Genomic DNA, 22,468 nt, shown 5'->3' on the forward strand with positions numbered 1-22,468 from the left:
AGCTTTTTTTTTTCTTTTTTCAGAGTAATTATTTAGGTAGAAATATCCACTTCATATTTGTTAAAGGGATTCAGAATGGTTCTCTAGTCTATACTATCTTACTATAAACTAGAAGTACTGTGAGTAATGAGCTGACTAAATGAATATAATGGCAGTGTCCATGTTTTGCTACGGAAAATTTTCCTTTATATTGTTTTACGGTAACATAAAGAGGAATAACTCGTGGTTTCCCATGTTATTCAGAAGCCGCCACACCTCACGTCATAGGTAAGAATATGTTTTGCTATGGAAAACCCAAAATATGTGTCGGATCAAAAAGTAAAATAAGAGGTGCATAATGGCATTATGAAATAAAGATTCTTTGAAAGTCTCATCAAATTTCATTCAGTGGTATGAGAGGAGTTGTGGATGAGATGGGTATCCCAAAGCGTAACACACAGACAGATGTACAGACAGACGGACGGACAGCTAGACAGACGGACGGACATCCCGATATACCCTCCCGCTTTTCATGTGGGGGTATTAAAATATTCGAATTAAAGCTGCTTTTGGCAATTGCTTATTTCTGCTTTTTTTTTTTTGTAAAACGATGAAGAACAACATCATGATATTTGGTTATTAATACTAATAACAACTTCATTTTGAGAACTTTTGTCTACTTTCGGCACCAAAAAGTAATTTCAGTCGATCGGAAACTTTATTTGCAAATTGCACTACTTGAAGATGGCATATTGGAAGACCAAATTGGCATAAAATGCAATATAACTGTATATAATTACATGCAGGGGTAACACAACGAACAACAATTGTTTATTTGTAACTGATTCTCATTTCAGATTAATACATTTACCAGAGATGATATTTCATTTTCATAGTACTTACGAATGTGTATAATATTACGGACTATCAAAATATGAAGTAATATGCTTTAAATTTTCACGATAAAGTAACCAAATAGGTTATGTAAGTATTTCGTAGAAAAAATATGCCAAACAGAAATTAAAAATAATAAAACTATATTTCCTCTTAACAAGATTTTTTTTGGTAATAACCACGTGTCTGCTTTAGTTTTGGCGATATAAATGTAATCACAATCTCTTTTGTCCATTTTGAAATGTCACGTTTGAAAATGCTCGATGCGTTTCAATAATATTGCAGTGTGCATGGAAGACGGCTGGGCGTATTTTAGTTTGGTAAGTTCAATAAAAAGTCTCTGTTGACGATGATCATTTTTAATACCTATGACAGCAGAGAAATAAAAAAAACATTCAGTTTTATCAAGCATTGCTCTAATTTAAACATGACGTGTACGAGAATTTTTCTCAATGGACCTCACTTTATACACGCTTCGCTGCTTTCGTCCGCTGACCAGAATTCATGTAGGGTTATAGCCAGTGAATTTGACATGAAAATGACGACCGGATTGACCAAGACTTCACTGGAGGAAGAGAAATGTGATGATATATTGACTTGCTCGATATGTTTGGAGTTTTTCAAGGAGCCCAAATATCTACCGTGTTTACATACATTTTGTAAGTCGTGTTTGCAAGCATATATATATATAACAACTGACGAAAATGAAAACGAACTACCATCCGATGTATGTGAAAAGAACGATAGCTGTAATTCTTCAGGTGAGAGAAGCTTTTTATGTCCAGTGTGCAGAATGAAAATTGAATTCGACGAAGAAAAGGGTGACAGGAAAACCTGGATCGAGCACATACCTAGCAACCATTTTATCGTCAGCATGTTGGATAAACGAGCAATAAGAATAATGGAAAAGACGTGTGATCCATGCTTAACACAGGGGGTACAGGAGAAAGCAGTGGCTTGGTGTTTAAACTGCACGGAGGCGCTCTGCGAAAAATGCAAAGACTATCACAAGAAATTTAAGCTTTTTCAAAACCATCGAGTCGTTGGACTTGGTGAAGAGGTTCTAGATAAGTATGACGTATCTGGATTTATACCTTGTCTCGAACATCCCTCGGAACCTGCTAGAATCTACTGCAAAGATCACAAAATTCACTGCTGTACTATTTGTGCTGCTGTCGATCACAGAAAATGTGTTGATGTTTGTTCAATTGAAAATGCTGCAAAAGGAGTGAAACAAAATCCAGAAACTTCTAAGTTGATGAACCGAATAAGTCAGCTTAAAGCCATCTTAAGAGAAATGGTAAGTTCTGGTAAGGGGGCGAAGGTAGAACTACAGATAGAGGCATCTGAAATTGAGAAAGTTATAACAGATTTTCAGGAAAGTATCAAGAAACATCTAGACGAGGTTTGTTTAACCTTGCTTGATGATCTAAAATCTCAGCTAGAACTTTGCAACACCCAGATAGGTTCCGACGTGGACGGAATGTCACATGTGCTGTTAAGAGTGGAGCAGATAGGTTCAGTGCTTCAAACTTGCATTGACTGTGGTTCAGATGTAGAATGTCTTATTGAAAGAAAAAATGTCTGTGAAATTGAAGAGAAACTCCAACACAGCACAAAGGGATTTTGTAACAAAAATTTCGTCTGCGCTCTAAATTTCAAACCAAGCCAGTCGTTTTTTGCTCTGAAAACCTCTCTGAACTCATTAGGTGATCTTGAAGTGGAAACAAGAAATTATGGCACACTGCCGTCTGTTTTTAGAAATGGAGAAATTTCTTTATTGAAACTTGTGAGATTTGAAAAGAAGTTTGGTTTCTGTAATGCCGCATTTCTAAATTGTAACATCATAGTGATAATAATCCAGTACTCTAGCTTTATCCAGTTTTGTGATACTGAGCTGAATGAACTTCCAGACAAAGTCGTGGAACTAGAAGACTATCCATGGGACTTGTCTGTAGACGACAATGAAGGCATATTTATCTCTCTTCCTAAAAAGCAGAAAGTTGTTCGGATCGACGCGAACACTTGCCAGAAAACGTTCGAGATTCGTACTTCAACGACATGCCAAGGAGTGTCATACCTTTGGGACACGATATTTTATTCCGACCGTTGGAAGGTTCAAAAGAAAAGTGCTGAGGAAGAAACTGAAATATATCCACATAGCACAAAATTACTAGCATGTGACCCAGTTCACAAAAATATTCTTTTTGGGACTAGTCATGCTGTAATGAGCTATTCCATTTCAGAGCAGAAAACAAAGGAACTCTATACCGATTCTGAGCTGAATGCCGTAAGGGGTATTACTACTGACTGTGTGGGTAACATATATGTCGTCCATGATAAATCAAGTTGTATTTTCCAGTTGTCTCACGACGGACAATTAATTAGAAAAATAAATATCCCTGCCGTAGGAGTAAATAAACTATGGAGTATCAACGTCGAGAAAAATGGAACAAGATGTCTTGTCACTAACACAGAGGGAGCAGTTTTGCTTCTTGATTTATTACGTCACAAAAATAGACCTGAGACAGAGAATAGATAGAATTGCATGTTTGGAGTGTGTTCGAATGCGCTAAATGTGAAGTGGTTCCTTAACAATGGACAATTCATTTACCGTCTGACAGAAAAAGCAGTATCAGAAATTAAATTGTATAGCTCTGGACAAACGAAGTATGTAAAAATAAGTTTGAATATCATAAAAGAACGATTTATTTGATTTGTTTAATTTTTTTCGTCTCTTTCCACTCCAGTGTCTGATGTTCACGACTATAGATCATATGAAGATAACGAATAGTATTCACGCTACAAGTCCCCTTAAGAAACTGGGAGGAGAGCAAACACGGGTCTCAAAAAAAGTGTGATCAGGTGCCATGGAAGAGCGAACATCCCCTTCTGACCGTCATCTGCCGTGTGCTCTTTGTCATGATCGGCAGTATAGTGTGAATTTTAAGCAATTGGTAATGTTATAATATCCTGCAAAATCTGTATACTGTACTTGTAGGAAAACCTCCAAGCACTGATGCTACCATTTCTTATTCTGTTTCAAAAAAGGTTATAAACAGAATAAGCTGTTAAGCTTCTCAGTCAAAGTTAGGGTCATTCTGAAAATTTCTTGAAAAAAAAATCATAAATACTCAGTTCAAAGAATTTATATATTTTGCGAAGAAAACAAAAAAAAAAGTTGGTTAATCATTAAACACATTTCTATTGAAACGAAGGCATTTGTCGATTTTATTTTCGGCCTTTTTTTTGAGCTCACCTGGAATTTTTAAAAATCTTTTTCTCAAGAACCAGTGGGCCAGGAAAGCCGAAACTTATGTAAAAGCATTAGGGGATAGTGTAGATTCTAAATTCTTAAAATCATAACCCTCGGGGGTAGGGCGGGGCCACAATACGGAATCAAAGTTTTACATAGAAATATAAAGGAAAAATCTTTTAAAATCTTCTCAAGAACCAGTGGGCCAGAAAAGCTGAAACTTATGTGGAAGCATCCTTGGGTAGTGTAGATTCTAAATTGTTAAAATCATGACCCTATGGGTAAGACGGGGCCACAATAGGGAATCCAAGTTTTACATAGAAATATATAGGAAAAAATCTTTAAAAATCTTCTTCTCAAGAACCAGGGGGTCAGTAAAGCTGAAACTTATGATGAAGCATTTTGGAGTGTGGATTGGAAGGAAAAATCTTTAAAAATCTTCTTCTCAAGAACAAGTGGGCCAGGAAAACTGAAATTTACGTGGAAGCATCCTGATGAAGTGTAGATTGTAAATTGTTAAGATCATGACCTCCCGGGGAGGGTAGGGCGGAATCCAAGTTTTACATAGAAATATATAGGAAAAATCTTCTTAATTCTCAAAAACTAGTGGGCCAGGAAAGCTGAAACCTAGATGGAAGCATCCTGGGGTAGTGTATAGATTCTAAATTATTACAATCAAGACGGGGGGGGGGGGAGGAGGGGCACAATGGATATAAGAAGAGGGGAAATCTGGTAAAGAACTGCATCACCAAGGTTACTCAGGTGAGCGATGTGGCCCATGGGCCTCTAGTTTTTTATTATTAGTGGATTTTGAAAAGGATATTTTCAGACAATGATATACATATTGTCTCACAAGCATGATAATAACGTCATGTCCATCTGGTCTTTAACCGCCAGTCCAGATACGAATACACGTTTCACAGCCAATCTAGATGTACTTTCAGTAGCCTTGCAGTAGTTGTCAGTTATTGGAAGGTAAATCGAATGTGTCGTGCCAATACTATCATAATAAAAATTGCAGTAAATATAAGAATGAAACAAATTTTATGAGTTTGCAGTTTTAGTCTGTCAAAAGATAACGGACGCGAGCTCTACAGATAAAAGTAATTAAAGAGGCTGATCAATAGGAATTAAACTTTTAAATCGGACGGTCCCACGAAATAGATCATGGGAATGCAGCTGCTACTTGCTTGTTTATGAAAAGATGTATTTGGTTAGGGTGAATAAGGAACCAATGGTAATCAAGTGACCAGAGGTCAGATATTTGAATAAATTAGCTACAACAAATAATATTTAAAGATTATGCAAAAGATTGGAAATTATTTTAAAAGTGCATTAGAAATTTTAAAAGTACTCAAGGTCAGAATAATGGTAATTAAAATTCAAATAAAAATTTAAAGTAATTATTGCAAATTTTGAAGGAGTTACAAATATGGAGATGTAAATTGACAAAGGTACACCTAGTATAAAATGACTGGCCGGGATAGACAGGACTTCAGTGGAAAGCTGAACTTGATTGTCTTGGTTACATTTTATACAGGTGAGATTATTTTGTAGACTTGCGCACGTTTTGATCAAAATTATTAAATTTTCACATGGCTTATTTTATTAACAAGTTAAACTTTTTATATTATAAGTAGTTATATTTCTAATAAGGTTTAGTATATTTTGAAAAATTATTTATTGAAATTATAAATATTAGAAATAGAATGTTTACTTTAATAAAGAGTGGAAAGCTGAATCTTGACTGTCTTGGTTGCATTTTATATAGGTTGGGTAACATCTCCACTCCCCAACAATGGCCGCCGCTCTGGTCCACAAATTTAAAAGGAATTATAGAATAAAAGAGAGAGCGCAATTGAGCCATCCTGGTACCTCCACAAGCCAAGCGAGTTTACGCGAGTTCCAGTCAATGACCTAATCTGATTATGATGGAAACAAAGAAGAAAATTTTCCCTTTATTTTTTTTATAATATAAAAGTAATTAAAGAGGTTTATCATAATAAAAATTGCAGTAAATATAAGAATGAAACAAATTTTATGAGTTTGCAGTTTTAGTCTGTCAAAAGATAACGGACGCGAGCTCTACAGATAAAAGTAATTAAAGAGGCTGATCAATAGGAATTAAACTTTTAAATCGGACGGTCCCACGAAATAGATCATGGGAATGCAGCTGCTACTCAATTGCTTGTTTATGAAAAGATGTATTTGGTTAGGGTGAATAAGGAACCAATGGTAATGAAGTGACCAGAGGTCAGATATTTGAATAAATTAGCTACAACAAATAATATTTAAAGATTATGCAAAAGATTGGAAATTATTTTAAAAGTGCATTAGAAATTTTAAAAGTACTCAAGGTCAGAATAATAGTAATTAAAATTCAAATAAAAATTTAAAGTAATTATTGCAAATTTTGAAGGAGTTACAAATATGGAGATGTAAATTGACAAAGGTACACCTAGTATAAAATGACTGGCCGGGATAGACAGGACTTCAGTGGAAAGCTGAATCTTGATTGTCTTGGTTACATTTTATACAGGTGAGATTATTTTGTAGACTTGCGCACGTTTTGATCAAAATTATTAAATTTTCACATGGCTTATTTTATTAACAAGTTAAACTTTTTATATTATAAGTAGTTATATTTCTAATAAGGTTTAGTATATTTTGTAAAATTATTTATTGAAATTATAAATATTAGAAATAGATTGTTTACTTTAATAAAGAGTGGAAAGCTGAATCTTGACTGTCTTGGTTGCATTTTATATAGGTTGGGTAACATCTCCACTCCCCAACAATGGCCGCCGCTCTGGTCCACAAATTTAAAAGGAATTATAGAATAAAAGAGAGAGCGCAATTGAGCCATCCTGGTACCTCCACAAGCCAAGCGAGTTTACGCGAGTTCCAGTCAATGACCTAATCTGATTATGATGGAAACAAAGAAGAAAATTTTCCCTTTATTTTTTTTATAATAAATGGTGGAGAAATGGGGTCAGATTCAGAAGGATGGAAATAGCCTTTAACAGTTCTCAAAGTCACCCCCAGACGAGGATTAGTGCACAATACCGCTGAATTTTCGAACAGAGGACTTGAAAACAGGCGAGACACAGACCAGAGCCGTCAGACGATCGACGAGGCCTGACGCTCCCTGGGCAGAACAAACTAGGACTAACAAGTTTTAACAAACATGTGCCGACCGCGAGTCCATTGAAACACGAAAAGAACTAAAAACTCTTGCGCTAATAGGACATTTGATACGACTACTACCAGTCCGTCCCTTGGTGGCCGAAAAAAGAAACAATTTCATTTATTTTAAAATAAACGACTATTGTTCTGTGCTGGAGCCCCTGCTTCCGAATCCAAGTGCCGATGTGAAGACGAATTACCCAGTTGTTGGACAAATTAATTTTTGAGTCCTACGAGTAAGACTTTGAAAAAAATTAAGTGCAGGTAGGATAGCATTTTTTTTTCCAAATGTCTACCTTTGATTTGCAAGAATTTTTTTTTACGACGACGGTATTTAGAATGTTGTCATATTGTTGATAATTTTTTTTACATGGGCAATGTTTTATGAATTACCTGAAAATAAGATTGATGACGCTTATAAGCAAATATAAAGGGACTTGCTAAATAAGAGATGAAGTGTTCTTAAAGTTACATTTATGAGACGAAATCAAGAGAAAAAAACCTATAAATGGGAAGGGTCATAAAAGTAAAGGAAACCCCGTTGACCATTTGTATAGGTAAAGCACGTTACAAAAATAGATCCTAAATGGGAAGGGCCTTGAACGATAGTAAAGGAAAACCCTGTTTCCATTCATTTAGGTTGAAAGTAAAGTCACAAACTCTTGCGAGAGGATCTAATTAAAACCTAAAATGGTAATTTTAAGGGCCTTGAAAGATAGTAAAGGGAAACCCTTATACCATTCATTTAGGTTAAAGGTTAAGTCGGGACTTTATAATAGTCAACCAAACATGAGGTTTGGTGAGAAAAATTTGAAGGAAAATGGTCGTAATGGAAGGGATAAAGTTATTTCCATTCTTCCGAAATAATTACGAGAATCATTCCTCCTTTCATAAAGACTTAACTTTTACAGATTTTTTTTCAAAGCAGACAAAAGAGCAGAGTATGCGTCAGATGTAGGATTATTATGCATGTAAATGGAAAGTGTATACCTTTCGGTACTGTGAAAAACATATTTTTTGTCAATTGTGAAAAAGGGGTATATCCAACGACAATAATATTTTTGTGAAAAGTGTTTCAATCCATACAATGAGAGTGTTAACATATATTCCATGAAGTGTCAAAGCATTTGTTTTTGTGAATCAAGATTTTTTTTAACGTTTTTTTTTCATCACTTCTGTGTTTTCTGCAAAAATTAAAGGTGCCACCACTGCCCAGAGAGAAAGAAAAAACCAAGACAATTGTACATAGTATTTTTCGTATTTTTTGTGTCTTTAAATATTGTATTTTTTTTTTAGAAAGTGTAGTTTGTAATTCTATACCTTTGTGTGTGCATTTAGATAACATAATATATAGTAATATGTGTCTATGTATTTCGTTTGTTAAAGCCATCTGAAAATACTTAATTTTAAATAAATTTGAAATAAAGTTTAAGTCGATGCGATAATATCAAATACGTATCACTTTGAATTTTCAATTTTACATAAAATTCGCAGCAAGACAGATTATTTCGTATCATAAGCTCTTTAAACAAATCTTGGGGACAAGATTTTCGACAGTAGGGGGATTTATCATAATAAAAATTGCAGTAAATATAAGAATGAAACAAATTTTATGAGTTTGCAGTTTTAGTCTGTCAAAAGATAACGGACGCGAGCTCTACAGATAAAAGTAATTAAAGAGGCTGATCAATAGGAATTAAACTTTTAAATCGGACGGTCCCACGAAATAGATCATGGGAATGCAGCTGCTACTTGCTTGTTTATGAAAAGATGTATTTGGTTAGGGTGAATAAGGAACCAATGGTAATGAAGTGACCAGAGGTCAGATATTTGAATAAATTAGCTACAACAAATAATATTTAAAGATTATGCAAAAGATTGGAAATTATTTTAAAAGTGCATTAGAAATTTTAAAAGTACTCAAGGTCAGAATAATAGTAATTAAAATTCAAATAAAAATTTAAAGTAATTATTGCAAATTTTGAAGGAGTTACAAATATGGAGATGTAAATTGACAAAGGTACACCTAGTATAAAATGACTGGCCGGGATAGACAGGACTTCAGTGGAAAGCTGAATCTTGATTGTCTTGGTTACATTTTATACAGGTGAGATTATTTTGTAGACTTGCGCACGTTTTGATCAAAATTATTAAATTTTCACATGGCCTATTTTATTAACAAGTTAAACTTTTTATATTATAAGTAGTTATATTTCTAATAAGGTTTAGTATATTTTGTAAAATTATTTATTGAAATTATAAATATTAGAAATAGATTGTTTACTTTAATAAAGAGTGGAAAGCTGAATCTTGACTGTCTTGGTTGCATTTTATATAGGTTGGGTAACATCTCCACTCCCCAACAATGGCCGCCGCTCTGGTCCACAAATTTAAAAGGAATTATAGAATAAAAGAGAGAGCGCAATTGAGCCATCCTGGTACCTCCACAAGCCAAGCGAGTTTACGCGAGTTCCAGTCAATGACCTAATCTGATTATGATGGAAACAAAGAAGAAAATTTTCCCTTTATTTTTTTTATAATAATACGATACTTATGAATGAATAGCATGTAATGCGTTTTAATTATACATGTACATGTATTTTGGCATTAGATCACCCATATACTGGACTAATTATTTATTAAGAATTAGGCGTAGGTTTATTTTGCATAGAGCATTAGAAACGTTCGACCTTGTTGACTAGCCTAGTCTGAGGTTAAAACATAACTATTGGCATGTTACAAAGAATGACATTCAGGCCTGGTCACCAGAAGTAATTCTATCAACCCGTTGATGCTATCCTTTGTAAACCCTGTTATAATCCGTCAAGTAACGATTTAAATGCCTTTGTTTTAAATTTATTTTAAATCTTCTTGTTTCTATTAAAAGAAACATGTTTACAATTAAAAATGTCAAAATAAGTTATAAAAGCCATATCAACTGACAAAAAGTTTCAAAAAACCCTACAGAGTTGACACGGATTCTGCATGAGAATTCAGGATAAAGACGAAGAGAACCGTCAAAAAGATTGGAATATGCTCGAAAGGGGTATGATAAGACCAACGGGAAACGTAACGTTAGGTAATACTAACAGGGATCGTTCAAACTCTTTGGATAAACCACACATCGGTTCTCTGGATAAATCACATAACGGTTCTACAGAGGTTGAGCAGCGTAACATCATCCGGTACGTACGGAAATCTCGCCCGAGCTCAGCCTCTAACCTGAGTCATTTCGGACTAGAATATAGCTATCATGCCTTAGGACGACCTGGGAGAAGACATTCTCTGATTCCGTCTTTTCCGGACACTGAGTGGGAGCTAGAATCTTGCATGAAGTGTTCCGAACAGACAGACTCGGCCAACACAAAGCATGACGGGATTAATGGGGAAAATCTACGTGCAATGTTGTCTCTTTGGAAATTTGCTGGAGATAAAAAGACAGTGAAAGAAAAAGGATCAGTCCGACAAAATATTCAAAGACAATGTGGGTGTGTCGTACGGACTTCTCGCAGAAGCGACATTGATTCTTAGTTTCGTGCAATGTGAGTGTTGCATGGTGAACTGAATTCCATGTCGACGGGTTTCTATACATCAGAAACCACACAAATCAAAGAAATTGTATTTGTACAGTAAAACTTGTCACACCCCGATACCATTGGTACCATAGAAATGTCCGAATTAAACATCCCTCCAATACTAGTAAGACATGAATTAAAACTTTGACTTTACGGAATAGGAGAAACTGCAAGTTTTATCGAAATCGGCAAGATTTCGGAATACAAGCACCCGCATACGACAAATTTTATTTTCGTTTATAACTTTTACCATTTATAATTATTTTGAACATAAATGCAAGGGTACGTTTTTTAAAAGTTGTACAGAATGGCATAATTTATTACTGTATGAAAATGCATGTACCTCGAAGTTTAACGGAGCTACTGTTCGCAAGTACATAAAGGTTTAGATAGTTATATTGATAACTATTTCATTTGTATACACTTTTGTTATTATTTTGCATGACAGTTATTATCATGTTAAGGAGAAGAACAAGTAAGTTGATAGAACTTGTATTGTTTCTAATCCTTTTGATTGTCAATAAAATATATGTTCAAAACAGTATCTCTCAGAGTATTTGATCAAGCTCATATATCGACAAATAATTTTTTAATGCTGACTTTTAACATGACCGTTGATATCTTTGTGACATCAATTTATTTGTCAATAGCTTCCCTGGTTTTAAAATTTATCTGTAAGTAGAGCATGTAGATGATGCTATGCAGATGATGCTGGCACACCTACATGATAGAAATGTTGACGTCATCGCGTATAACTTAAAGTTTTGTTGTTAGGTTTCTTATCTACCACGATTATTGCCGAGATCAAAGAAATGCCGCGGACATTATTCTCCAATTGATCACGAACGTTATCAAAAAATAATCAGAGCAGAAACACGTATCAAACCTGCACAGTTGTTATGAATATTTGACTCTAAAATGAAATACTTATTTAGAGTCATCGATGTGTCGTCTTTAATTTGCAGTCAAAACACTGTAATTATAACTTGCATTAAGTAGCTGATGAATGAAGGTTTTTTCGCTACATGTAATCAATTTAAGAGGGACCTCTCTATGCAATTTAAACAACGTGATTTTATTCTTAATTAAGGCAATAAAATAGAAACATGATTTTGTTTTTGTATATTCATTAAAATTAATCAATATATGTTACGAACAAATTTGTAGTTAAAAAGAACTATTTTTAATGCAACGAAAGCTCAAATAGTCTGCATTCCATACACAGGTAAGTAAACAAATTCTTCTGGTATTAAATGGAAGAGCGTAATCGAGACATGGGGACCTAATTCGTTTCTCTACAGAGGAAACGGTCAGCCCTATTTTAGAGCTCTTAGTAGAATTGAAAAAGTCCTCGTTGTCGCGATTGTTGCAGGATAACCTCCTCGGTCTCGAAATGTTGTTTGAAATATGAAGACCTCGGCTTTTACATGTATATTTCAAACAACATTTCGAGACCGAGGAGGTTATCCGGCAACATTCACAAAAAACTCGGGCTTTGTTTCTTAATGTAATTTTCCTTCAATCACAGCTTATAAATAGTTCTTCCATTGCAAATATGAGCAACAAAGATTTATAAATATTCTTTTTCTCTGTCCTTGAAATAGTTAATTACAATTTTGCAATAAAAATTTCCGACATCAAAGTTGCAGCTCATATTGCTTTAAAAACACATTCTAAAGCGTTAATGATCATCCATTTTTACTTTTTGTTTACTTATTACTGTTTTAACTTGATTATCGCAAAATCAGAAGAAAATATATAGTCTTAAAAACTGAAATAAAATATTTGTTTTTTTTATTTTTCATGGCTCTACTTCTGTAAGATAAAAACTATGGAATTCATAAACCGTAAAAATTTAAATTCTACATAAGATTAATTATTATCGAAAATATTTTTGATTTCTTTGCAGATTTAGTATTTTGAGCCGATACATTTCTTAGACTTTTTGAGAAGATTTTCATTTTTAGATATTGTGCTACCTTTTTATTTATTATTTAAAAATTGATCCGTATGATAGTAAACTTGTTTTTAATGATGTTATATTGAACAATATCTGCCTTTGGAATAAATTGGTTAAATTGTTGAAGAGGAAGAATAATAATTCAAGTAAAAATGTGCACATTTTACCCTAAATTGCTAAATTTTGCGTTTCTGCGTAGCAATAACTGTATACAAGGACTAAATTTTATCAAATTATTTATTTCATTCTTATCATATGAAAATTCATTACATATATTTGATAAACATTTTTATAAAAGTTAGTTTGTGATTATTGTCGATATAGACTTACATGCACGAAAATTCCTAATTTGCACTCCAATAGTAATTGTAATATATCCGTAAAGAACAGAGTGCTGTTTAAGAAATTGAAACAGAAACTACTTGTAAGACAATAAAATAAATTTAAAATGTCCCAGAATGTTTTTATATGTAAAAGTTTATGTTGACATTTTCCTATACCATCGGATCCATTATGGATGTATATGCTCTCCATAATTCTCTCATATTACATCTTACTGAGGTCTTTGGATCTTAAGTATCAAGTCAATGGTACTGCCTTGTTGGTACGACAGGATGCCAGCCTTCTAGCATGTTTTTGTGTTAGAAACACAAATGAACACTGGAATAATGAAGTGATGGACGATGTCAGACAGTTGCTCGGTAAAGGTCCTCATAAAGAGCCAGCCATTTCTCTGTGGTTTCCACAATCTTTACGGTGGAGTGTTCCCCGTTAACAGGTTTGGATTGGGCCTCAATGTGGCGCCTCCAGTGTGGTGTCCGCGTGTGGACCTGGTACGTCTTCATACTGTGGAACTGGCTCAGGTGGCTCCCGGATAGAAAACGAGGATGTTCTGCCGGAGACAATGGCCTTTCGTCGTCCTGGAAATCCAACGCGGAGACACCGTCGCCATTTGCATTTGACGTCATCAAAAAGTTAGTATTGGCTTTATAAAAGGATGTTTCTGGACGTACGGGCAAGTCAACATGGAGCTCATCCGGGTTGGACGATCCAATCACCGAGAACGGACGAATTGGTGGTGGCATCTTCTTACTGCGCTGTTTGCGAGATTTTCCTTTGATTTTCCACATTGGTGACACAAAGTCACTCACACTATCACATCGCTCTGTAATGTCCATTTGCATATCCTCTTGTCCCATATTTGATGTGTTTTTTTTATTAAATTGTGAATTAGTCTCTTCGAAGGCAGAAACAGTTGTGATGATTTGACTATTTTACAAGAACTTAAAAGAATAGTTCCGTCTATTTTTAGAACATACACCTTTGAAACCTGAAAAACTTTATCTCTTGAAGTTTCTTTTTGCCTCATCATGCATTATGGACAAACGATTCTTGGCTTCTGTTAAAGATTGTGACAAGATTGAAACCTCAGTAGGGGATCGGATAGAACAGTAGCACATTTCTTATCTCCCTAACGCTTTAAGTGGTTACTGAACTGGTGCCTTCACGCCATCAGATATAGCCACAAACCCCGATATCAGTTACCGATCGGCTGTGGCGGTTTCATCATGCGATCTATGGTTGACTTCCTATACCCTATCACGTGACGTATTGTGACGCTACAAAGCTGTCAGAAGTGTGCCAAGACTTTGTTTATCTATTTTTTTTTCTGCACTTATCTTGTAAAATTTGCACTTCTGTTTTGACCTTTCTGTCAGTCTCGTGCAATTAATTAAGTTATTGCATTGATAAATTTGCTGTGGTTTGGCATTGGGCATGGATACATGGACTCTCTTTCATGTCATTCATTCACTACATGTATCTAAATTTTGTGAAGTAAAGAATTGTACCAGAACCACCAAAGCAGTTTTTCTGACGGTATATTCAATCTTAATAATATTACTGTATAATTTTACACTATCATCATTTATTTATTTATTATTTTTATTTATTTTTTCAGAAAATTTCACACTGTGGATTTTTCCCAAAGATAGGGAAGATACGTACTACAAGTACTCAAGTATAAGAACTACTTGTAGTAATTATGCAAATTACTAGTACTTTATTAATGATAAACAACTGAAAGAAAAGAAACAACAATACATGTATATGTCCAAGTATACGTATTTTAAAGACAGGGAAATGTTTGATAGAACACATGCAAATGAATGATGCTAAATATATTCGCCTTTTTTGTATTTCAAAATTTAAAGAATTCGAACACGTTGGTATCTTACAAACATACGATCAATAAAACAATGGAATTAATTTGTATACACATAACCATTTATACCAATTATCCTCGAAATTCCAATTTTCATGCATGTATTGATATTACAAAAAACATAGCCAACTCTCTATTACTAAACATATAACACTTCATCACCTGAATAAGTATCAAACACACAATATATGTCCTTGTGATTATCAATTTTAACTTTGATGTACAATTTTAATTCTAAACATTCTAAATAAAAAATTACTCCTGTTTACACAAACTATTCAATATTCATTCACACAATAACATTAATATTGTCCATTGTAAAAGAAACTAGTACACTAGTCCTGTCTGTCTGTAAGAAAGGTTACAACACCTTAGGTATTACAATATATTTTGTATAATACAGTGTACATACAATTAATATAACATAAATATATGCTATAAGGATAAAAAATAAATTTCGCTTTAAAAATGATTCAAACATAAATAAATATAAATCCTTTAAACAAAACCAAAAATCATAACATTTTCCATGCATTTTAACAATCTAACATTTAAATTCATGAATTTGGTTTAACAATTCACAAGTAAGCATTTTGGGAAAAAAATGAAAAAAGAAGGCATTTTATATTTGTAGAAATATCGGAGTTGACTAAGCAGAGTCTTTGTCCATAAAAAAGTAAGAAATTAAAAAAATTAAATATCCTTAATATTAATAAATAGATGCAATGTGAGCTACAAGTAAAATACTAGTATATAAATTCCAAATAGTATCGTTTGGATGAGAAATTGATACCGGTACATCATACAGCGTTCTATCGGTAATCATTAAAATTAGAAACTGGCTATTTTACAGAAAAATGCTATTGAAAATGTCAAATCAAATTTTAAAAAAAATGAATAACGATTGAAAACATGAGTGAAATTCTGCCTTATTTTTGAATAAATTACAATAACACTAACAACATCAATTTTGCTTTATTTTATCAAAAACATGTTCAAAAACCAGAGAGGAAATTTTATAAAGTATAATATATTAAATCAAAAATTGTACCTAGGATAGGATAGACTCAACAATCAACAATTCGACCATCCAAACTTGCAGAAGAAAGAAGAAAATATAGGTGAGTTTATGAGAGTGAGAATTAGGGGATACTTATCGTCAATTAAAATCCTTTTTAATGTTTTTGTCATTGAGGCTATTGACTATTTTCCACATGAAAACTTGGTTGCTGAATACAGTTTATGATACCATAAGGTCAAGTCGTACTTATTCAGTTGTCTTTGTGATTCTTTCGTTGTGTATTGCATAAAAGTTGTTTGAAGTTCGGGTAATATCATTTGCTCTGCCAAATTCGTCCTTGATTCTACACAATGTTTATCAAATGCATGTTTTGCTGTGATCAACATTTCAAGTTGAAATAAAATGAAATCGTTTTAGAGAAAGTATAAAACTCTATGAATTAGTTATTTAGCTCATTGTTACACCTAGGAATTTCTTTAAAGTGTGTTTGACTACCAAATGAAAACTTCTCATTTTATAGTATATACGTAGAATGTTATATACACACATTATTCAAAGACATGATGTAGTTTTTTGCTGTACTAATATTAAAACAAGAATAAAAATGTCGTTACACAACATATATTTCAGATACATTGATGTTATATTAGACCAAATATTACAAATATAAATAAATGCTGTTACTTTAGGCTGTGTCTTGGCGTTCTCTGTCGACATTTTCCGTCGGGCACGTTAAGCAGGTTTTTACTGGGGACCTGAATGTCAGTCTCAGAAAGACTTCTTTCTTTCTCAACTCCATTCTCTTTCTCGCTGTTTGTTAAGCTATAGTAATATGTTTTATCATTATTGTTTTATATATTTTAAGATTTATATACCAAATATATTTCAAATTCTAACAAATAAATACTTCTAGAGAGATACTTTCAATGAATTGGCAACATCAAAAATATTTAGCCATCTAACATAGAACTAACTAGATCTAAATGGTTATGACATTTTCAACATAATAAACATGATGCACCGTCATATTCCTACAATCCTTAAACAGTTTATGTTCAGAATAATTCTCATTTAAAGTGGTTCGAACCCTGGGCGGGACTAATTGATAAAAAAAAGTAGCAACTGTTCCTTCATCAAGGGTTCGGCATTTTCAATTGAAAGTTGCAGATCCTTTGGATGAGACCTTAAACACCGAGGTCCAGTGTCAAAGCTAGCATCGGTACGATAAAGAACCCTCACTGCTCAATCAATCAGTGATCTTGGGGCTAATTTATTTTTAGGCGATCAGTATTTGTGTTAACTTTCTTATAGTGTTCATGTCTCTCTACTGAGATCAAAGTCTTTATTGGTTTTGTTATAAAGTAACGGTTCCTTAAGAATTTTATTCATACATTGTACATGTATGATAAACTTACTTCAATGAAGATAAATAGCACTGGTTCATAAACCTATTGACTGTATATGACTTTAGCAACCCTGTATTTGTTAGGTTTTGCTTTATTAAAAATACGTACCTACCTCTAGGGATGTCCCTCATTTCGGAGAGTTGAGATATGTAGGTGACCTCGTTACTGATTTCATTGGTCACTGAGACGTCCTCGTCGTTATCTTCTTCTGGTTTTATCTTTACACAAAGCAACTTCCTCACGTGACTATTCGTCAGCACGTGACCAAGAAAGATGCACATTCCCTATTTGACAAATATAGAAAACTAACTGAACACTTATTTATTTGAGTATGAAAATGGCAAGTTTTAATTTGTATGTAGGGTCATAACTTAAATTATACCAAGGCTTTAGTAAAACAGTTAGAGCAAAACACTAAAAATTGTGTGAAGACAAAATCACATTTTAGATCCACATTGTACATATCTTGTTGCTCTTTCTGTATATATAATGTACCTGAGTGGAACACAAGGCCACAAACACGTATTGGGTGTTCCTGGAGATTCCAAAAGTCGTGGCTAGCCCAAGGGACCACATGAGACCAAGAACAGGGACCAGGGAAATTGCAGTTAAAAGTTGGTTCCTATAGTAGAAAGTCATGATTGGTCACTGACATTCACCGCGGCCATATTATACACTCAGTATTATACTTCTTAATACTAGTCTTCGAGTATAATAGTGAATTATACACCAATATAGCTTAGAGATATTATACAAATATAGCCTTTTCATGAGGTCGATCCATAGATATATCGACTTCACAGAAAAGCGTATCGACCGAGCACGAAGTTTATTAAAATGATGGAAACCATTGTCAAACCAATAAAGAAGAGGACATTTTAGATTTATTGTATTTTATAATGGTTACAGAGAACATTGAAATGAATGCTCAAACTTACTTAGCAACACGTCTTAATCCAAAGTTCCTTTTGACATCCATTGCAAATCGTGTCGTCATTATTAAGCCAAATACATTTAGATTTACCTAAGAAAAACAATTTTAGAATCACATTAAAAAATCACCGAAATAAAAGCCATGCCAGATTTTGTCGAGCCTCAATATTGTACATTTTTTTCAATATATACATATTTTGAAAAAATATTTGAAATCATGGCAATGTTATCCTTTTTAATTTTTAAACTCACCAACTGTATGGCTAAAGTGGGACCAACAAATGCCCAGCGAGTTCCCTTTTCAGCCGTTAACCAGCATCTGAAGTATAATCTTAATAATCATATTTAATGTAGACAAATATTTGTAAATCTTTCCCGGTATTATTTTTTCTATTAACTTTTCAGACTTATTAAACATGGTTCAATCATTACCTTAAAAAAGGCATTGTTTTATAATTTATATACATGTATCCGGTAAACAATTCAAACCAAGTGTATAAATATATCTTTTAGAGAAGTATATAATTAATAAACCAAAATGAATTATCCAAACTCATTACAGTGTGCCTGATCCGTAAGTATCCCCCCTCAGAGCCGCCGTCAGACCGACAACCACCATGGCGGGCACCCAGCAGATGAACAGAGCTGTCACACGCTTATGACACCTCTCCATGAAGGCCAGAGACTTCAGCTGGAATGGTAACCAGTTAAAACACATACGAATGTTAAAATGAAGCTTTTCAGCTGAGGTATTTTAGCAGCTGCCTAAATGTTCACTGTATTTGCATAGTCTTTCAGAAATTATTCAAAAATGTTAATTTTTTTCGTGATAAAGTACATGAATAATATAATTATTGAAACTCTACAATTCTTGCTACGACACCTCCTATCAGAATTAAAAGTTACAGATACAAGTATGCAGTTTTACATGAATTTCATTCAAATGTGTCTATAAGGAAGGATATGTTCAGAACAAGCAAAGAACTAATTCGTTAATTAAGATACACTGATTATTACCTTAGAAAGAAGATGGAGTCCATAAGACAGAGAACAGAACTGTAGAGTGAGGAAGAAATAGTGGATCACAGCTGTGGCTGTCCTACACACCAACTGAAATTAAATATCATTTTAAAGTATAAATATACACTCGATATACTCATGTCGCCTGTATATTAAGACATAAAACTATACTTCTACTTGTAGGAATCTATTTGTCAATCCGTCTATCTTCCTGGGTGGAATAGCGCTTTTACACAACTTATCTAAAGTCATTATTACACAAACTCTATGGTCGCTCATAAATTAATAATGACTTTGTTTGTAGGTACATCATATTGTTTGATTGCATTTTGTCTGACACGTTCGATACCTTTTGCTAGGTCATTGCTTTTAAACTAAAATTTACTACGGAGTAATCTGTATTCTTTATCGATACAGAGGGCTCACGACGGCAAAAACCGGACAACAGAGGATGCTTACACTTCCTAGGCAACTTATCCCATCTCTGGTGTTTCCAGACGTCTGTGTTTTCCCAATATTCACAGTTTCATTTATTTGATTTAGTAGAATGATCTCTGTTTGCTATCTTGTCATGTTACTTTATGAAATACTTACTTTGCTTTGAAATGAATTCTCAGCGCCGATCAATGCCAGCTGGGCACAAATGAGTGACACATTCATATTGATAAGAATAAACATGCCATCTGAAGCAACTCTGAAAACCAATCAAAGAATACATTATCTTGTAATTCGTTCACATAGTATAATAATTTGTTTACACCTTAAAAACTTGAGCGGAACCCTCCACTAACGGTAGAAAACAAATCAAGCACAAAGACAACATGGTTCCAACCAAAGAGAAGCCACTTCCGGTCACAGAAAGTTTTACCATGGAAGACACTTCTGAATCTGTAAGCTGCAAATTATACATTGTCTTCATTTAGTTATCAGAATAAACTTTTTTGCACGTATCAGATTGAGTAACTTAAAACTTAGGTTTGAGTAACTTAAAACTTAGGTTTTCTGCTATGTGAAATTTTCTCAAGAAAAAATACTCACCGAACCATTCCCAACATCCATTAGAAAAGTATAGCTCGCCATTTTGTTTGATCAATAAGTTGAATCTTCAGCTTAAAGATCAACCTTTGCTAATAATGAAAATGAAATACATAGTAATTTTTTTTTCACACGATATTTTGAAATATTATAAAAAGTCTCTGCAAAATATATTTTGTTCAGTACATTTCGCAACCCTTCAAGTGCATGGAGTTCTTATAATTACAATTACATGTACATGTAGTTCTTTAAATCAAATCATAGCATACGAAAAATCAAAATTTAATTTTCGTTAAAAAAAAAATTAAAATAACATTGTTTTGTCATAACATACCTTTCTGTATTGGTATGAATTCTGTAACGATAGCCTTCAGTTTGTTATAACCCGATCCCTGGTTCACTGCACCCTCATCCTTTCTCATTCACCACCCTTCACCATATATGACAAACCTTCGGTGATCTAGACCTCACATTCAGTGTTCTTGGAATTCTAAGTTCTGTATTCTGATTCTCCAAGAACGTCATGCTAAGCAGATTGGTAAGGCGTAGCACCGAATTTGGCGTGAGAAGTCATTTTCTCTTCAATATTTAATCACGAAATGTGATTAGCTTTCTAATTAGTAGACTTATTAGGGTAAGGCTCTTTGTCTCGACCAGCATGTCCATACTCTTCTGAATCTCATATATATTTACAGAGGATTTCAGTAAGTACCATTGATGAAGTAAGTATGTATTATACCCTGTCAATGAGTAGAAGTAATACCCCGATATTATAAATGCAGTTGAAAACTATATCGAGTACATTTAATCTCTTTCTGTATTTTTGTTTTATTTTACCATTGTTCTCCGAGAATGATATAATTACAACCAAAGAAGATCCAAAATTCGATCATTCATTTTTTATTTTTTGTATCATCTGTTCTTATATTAATGATATATTCATAAAAAATTAAGGTGACAATTTTCACTGGCAGTAAATATTTAAGCATTGAATTCATATTTTTGGATGTCTTCTATGGAAAGCCACAGGGGACCCCCAGGGTCAGGGTCTATATATTCTATAGTTTTAACCCTGGCCGTCCACCCTGGCCTTCCCATACTTGCATCCTCTACCTCCCAGGGTCAGGGTCTATGTAATCAATAGTTTTAAAGTCCACCCTGGCATTCCCATGCTTGCATCCTGGACCTCCCAGGGTCAGGGTCTATGTAATCTATAGTTTTAACTCTGGCCACCCATGATACATGAGTGATCATGAATGAGTGATAGATGAATGATATTTACGTCCCATTCGAGAATCTTTATACATACATGTACTCTCACAAAGAGACGACCCTTTATATATCGGCATCTAGGGATTTGAATCACAGGCACTTGTTTCGGAAATAAATTTTATCCGATGTATATTAATAAAATATACATATAATAATAAATATTTACATTCCGTGTATTTTTCCTTATGAAATTTTTCCCTCGCAATGTTTGTTTGCGTTTTTTAACTTTGCAACGTCACCTGACGTCACAAACGGCTCTTACGTCTATTAACCACGTCAGTTTTGAAAGGCGCTAAATTCACATTAAAGCTTAACGAAATAAGTAATTATGAAGAAGGAAAATTAGAGAATGTAAATATAAGCATTGGCCGTGCCGACAAATTTATCATACCGCGCTAACGCGCGGTATTCAATTTGTAGGCACGGCCAGGTGTGTTATAGGACCGAAGACAGCCAAAAATATGAATTCAATGCTTAAATAAATAATAATATTATAATAACACATTGTGTTATTATTATACAATGGATTAAAAATTTGTTACCTAAACAAGTGCTTGTGGTTAGAATGTAAATCTTTACTCTGCACCCATGACCATTTGCTATACCCTTTCTATCGACTGCCAGTTGCAGTAGGTGTTTGAACCCATGACCAGGGAAACGGCGCTTAACCGAGTGTTAACGTGACGGTCATCATGACATAAAAGCCG

The 22,468-nt window shown here is 33.9% G+C and overlaps 2 protein-coding genes across 3 annotated transcripts; one reads left to right on the top strand and one right to left on the bottom strand.

Annotated features, from left to right (window-relative positions):
* Window positions 1-1,366: 1,366 nt before the first annotated feature.
* LOC134253260 (E3 ubiquitin-protein ligase TRIM33-like) lies at window positions 1,367-3,456 on the top strand. The gene has a single exon (XM_062735776.1). It carries the CDS (start codon window positions 1,406-1,408, stop codon window positions 3,413-3,415), a length of 2,010 nt encoding a protein of 669 aa, XP_062591760.1. The 5' UTR covers window positions 1,367-1,405; the 3' UTR covers window positions 3,416-3,456.
* A 12,700-nt stretch (window positions 3,457-16,156) lies between these two features.
* Window positions 16,157-20,568, bottom strand: LOC134253269 (adhesion G-protein coupled receptor D1-like). 2 transcript variants are annotated; one of them, XM_062735788.1, is made up of 10 exons: window positions 20,493-20,568; window positions 20,246-20,349; window positions 20,049-20,148; window positions 19,452-19,544; window positions 18,995-19,125; window positions 18,687-18,753; window positions 18,440-18,525; window positions 17,997-18,123; window positions 17,610-17,785; window positions 16,157-16,917 (listed from the first exon to the last, which is right to left on the bottom strand). In XM_062735788.1, the coding sequence occupies exons 1-10, from the start codon at window positions 20,532-20,534 to the stop codon at window positions 16,776-16,778; spliced, it is 1,068 nt and encodes a 355-aa protein (XP_062591772.1). In that variant the 5' UTR covers window positions 20,535-20,568; the 3' UTR covers window positions 16,157-16,775. The 2 variants fall into 2 exon arrangements, with proteins under 2 accessions (XP_062591772.1, XP_062591779.1); XM_062735795.1 differs by having other exon boundaries at window positions 16,795-16,917; window positions 17,614-17,785.
* Between the last annotated feature and the right edge of the window lie 1,900 nt (window positions 20,569-22,468).

This window comes from Saccostrea cucullata, unplaced genomic scaffold (assembly GCF_032062105.1).
Source record: "Saccostrea cucullata isolate Sc308-1 unplaced genomic scaffold, CSIRO_AGI_Scuc_v1 ctg319, whole genome shotgun sequence".
In the NCBI taxonomy this organism is placed as follows: domain Eukaryota; kingdom Metazoa; phylum Mollusca; class Bivalvia; order Ostreida; family Ostreidae; genus Saccostrea; species Saccostrea cuccullata.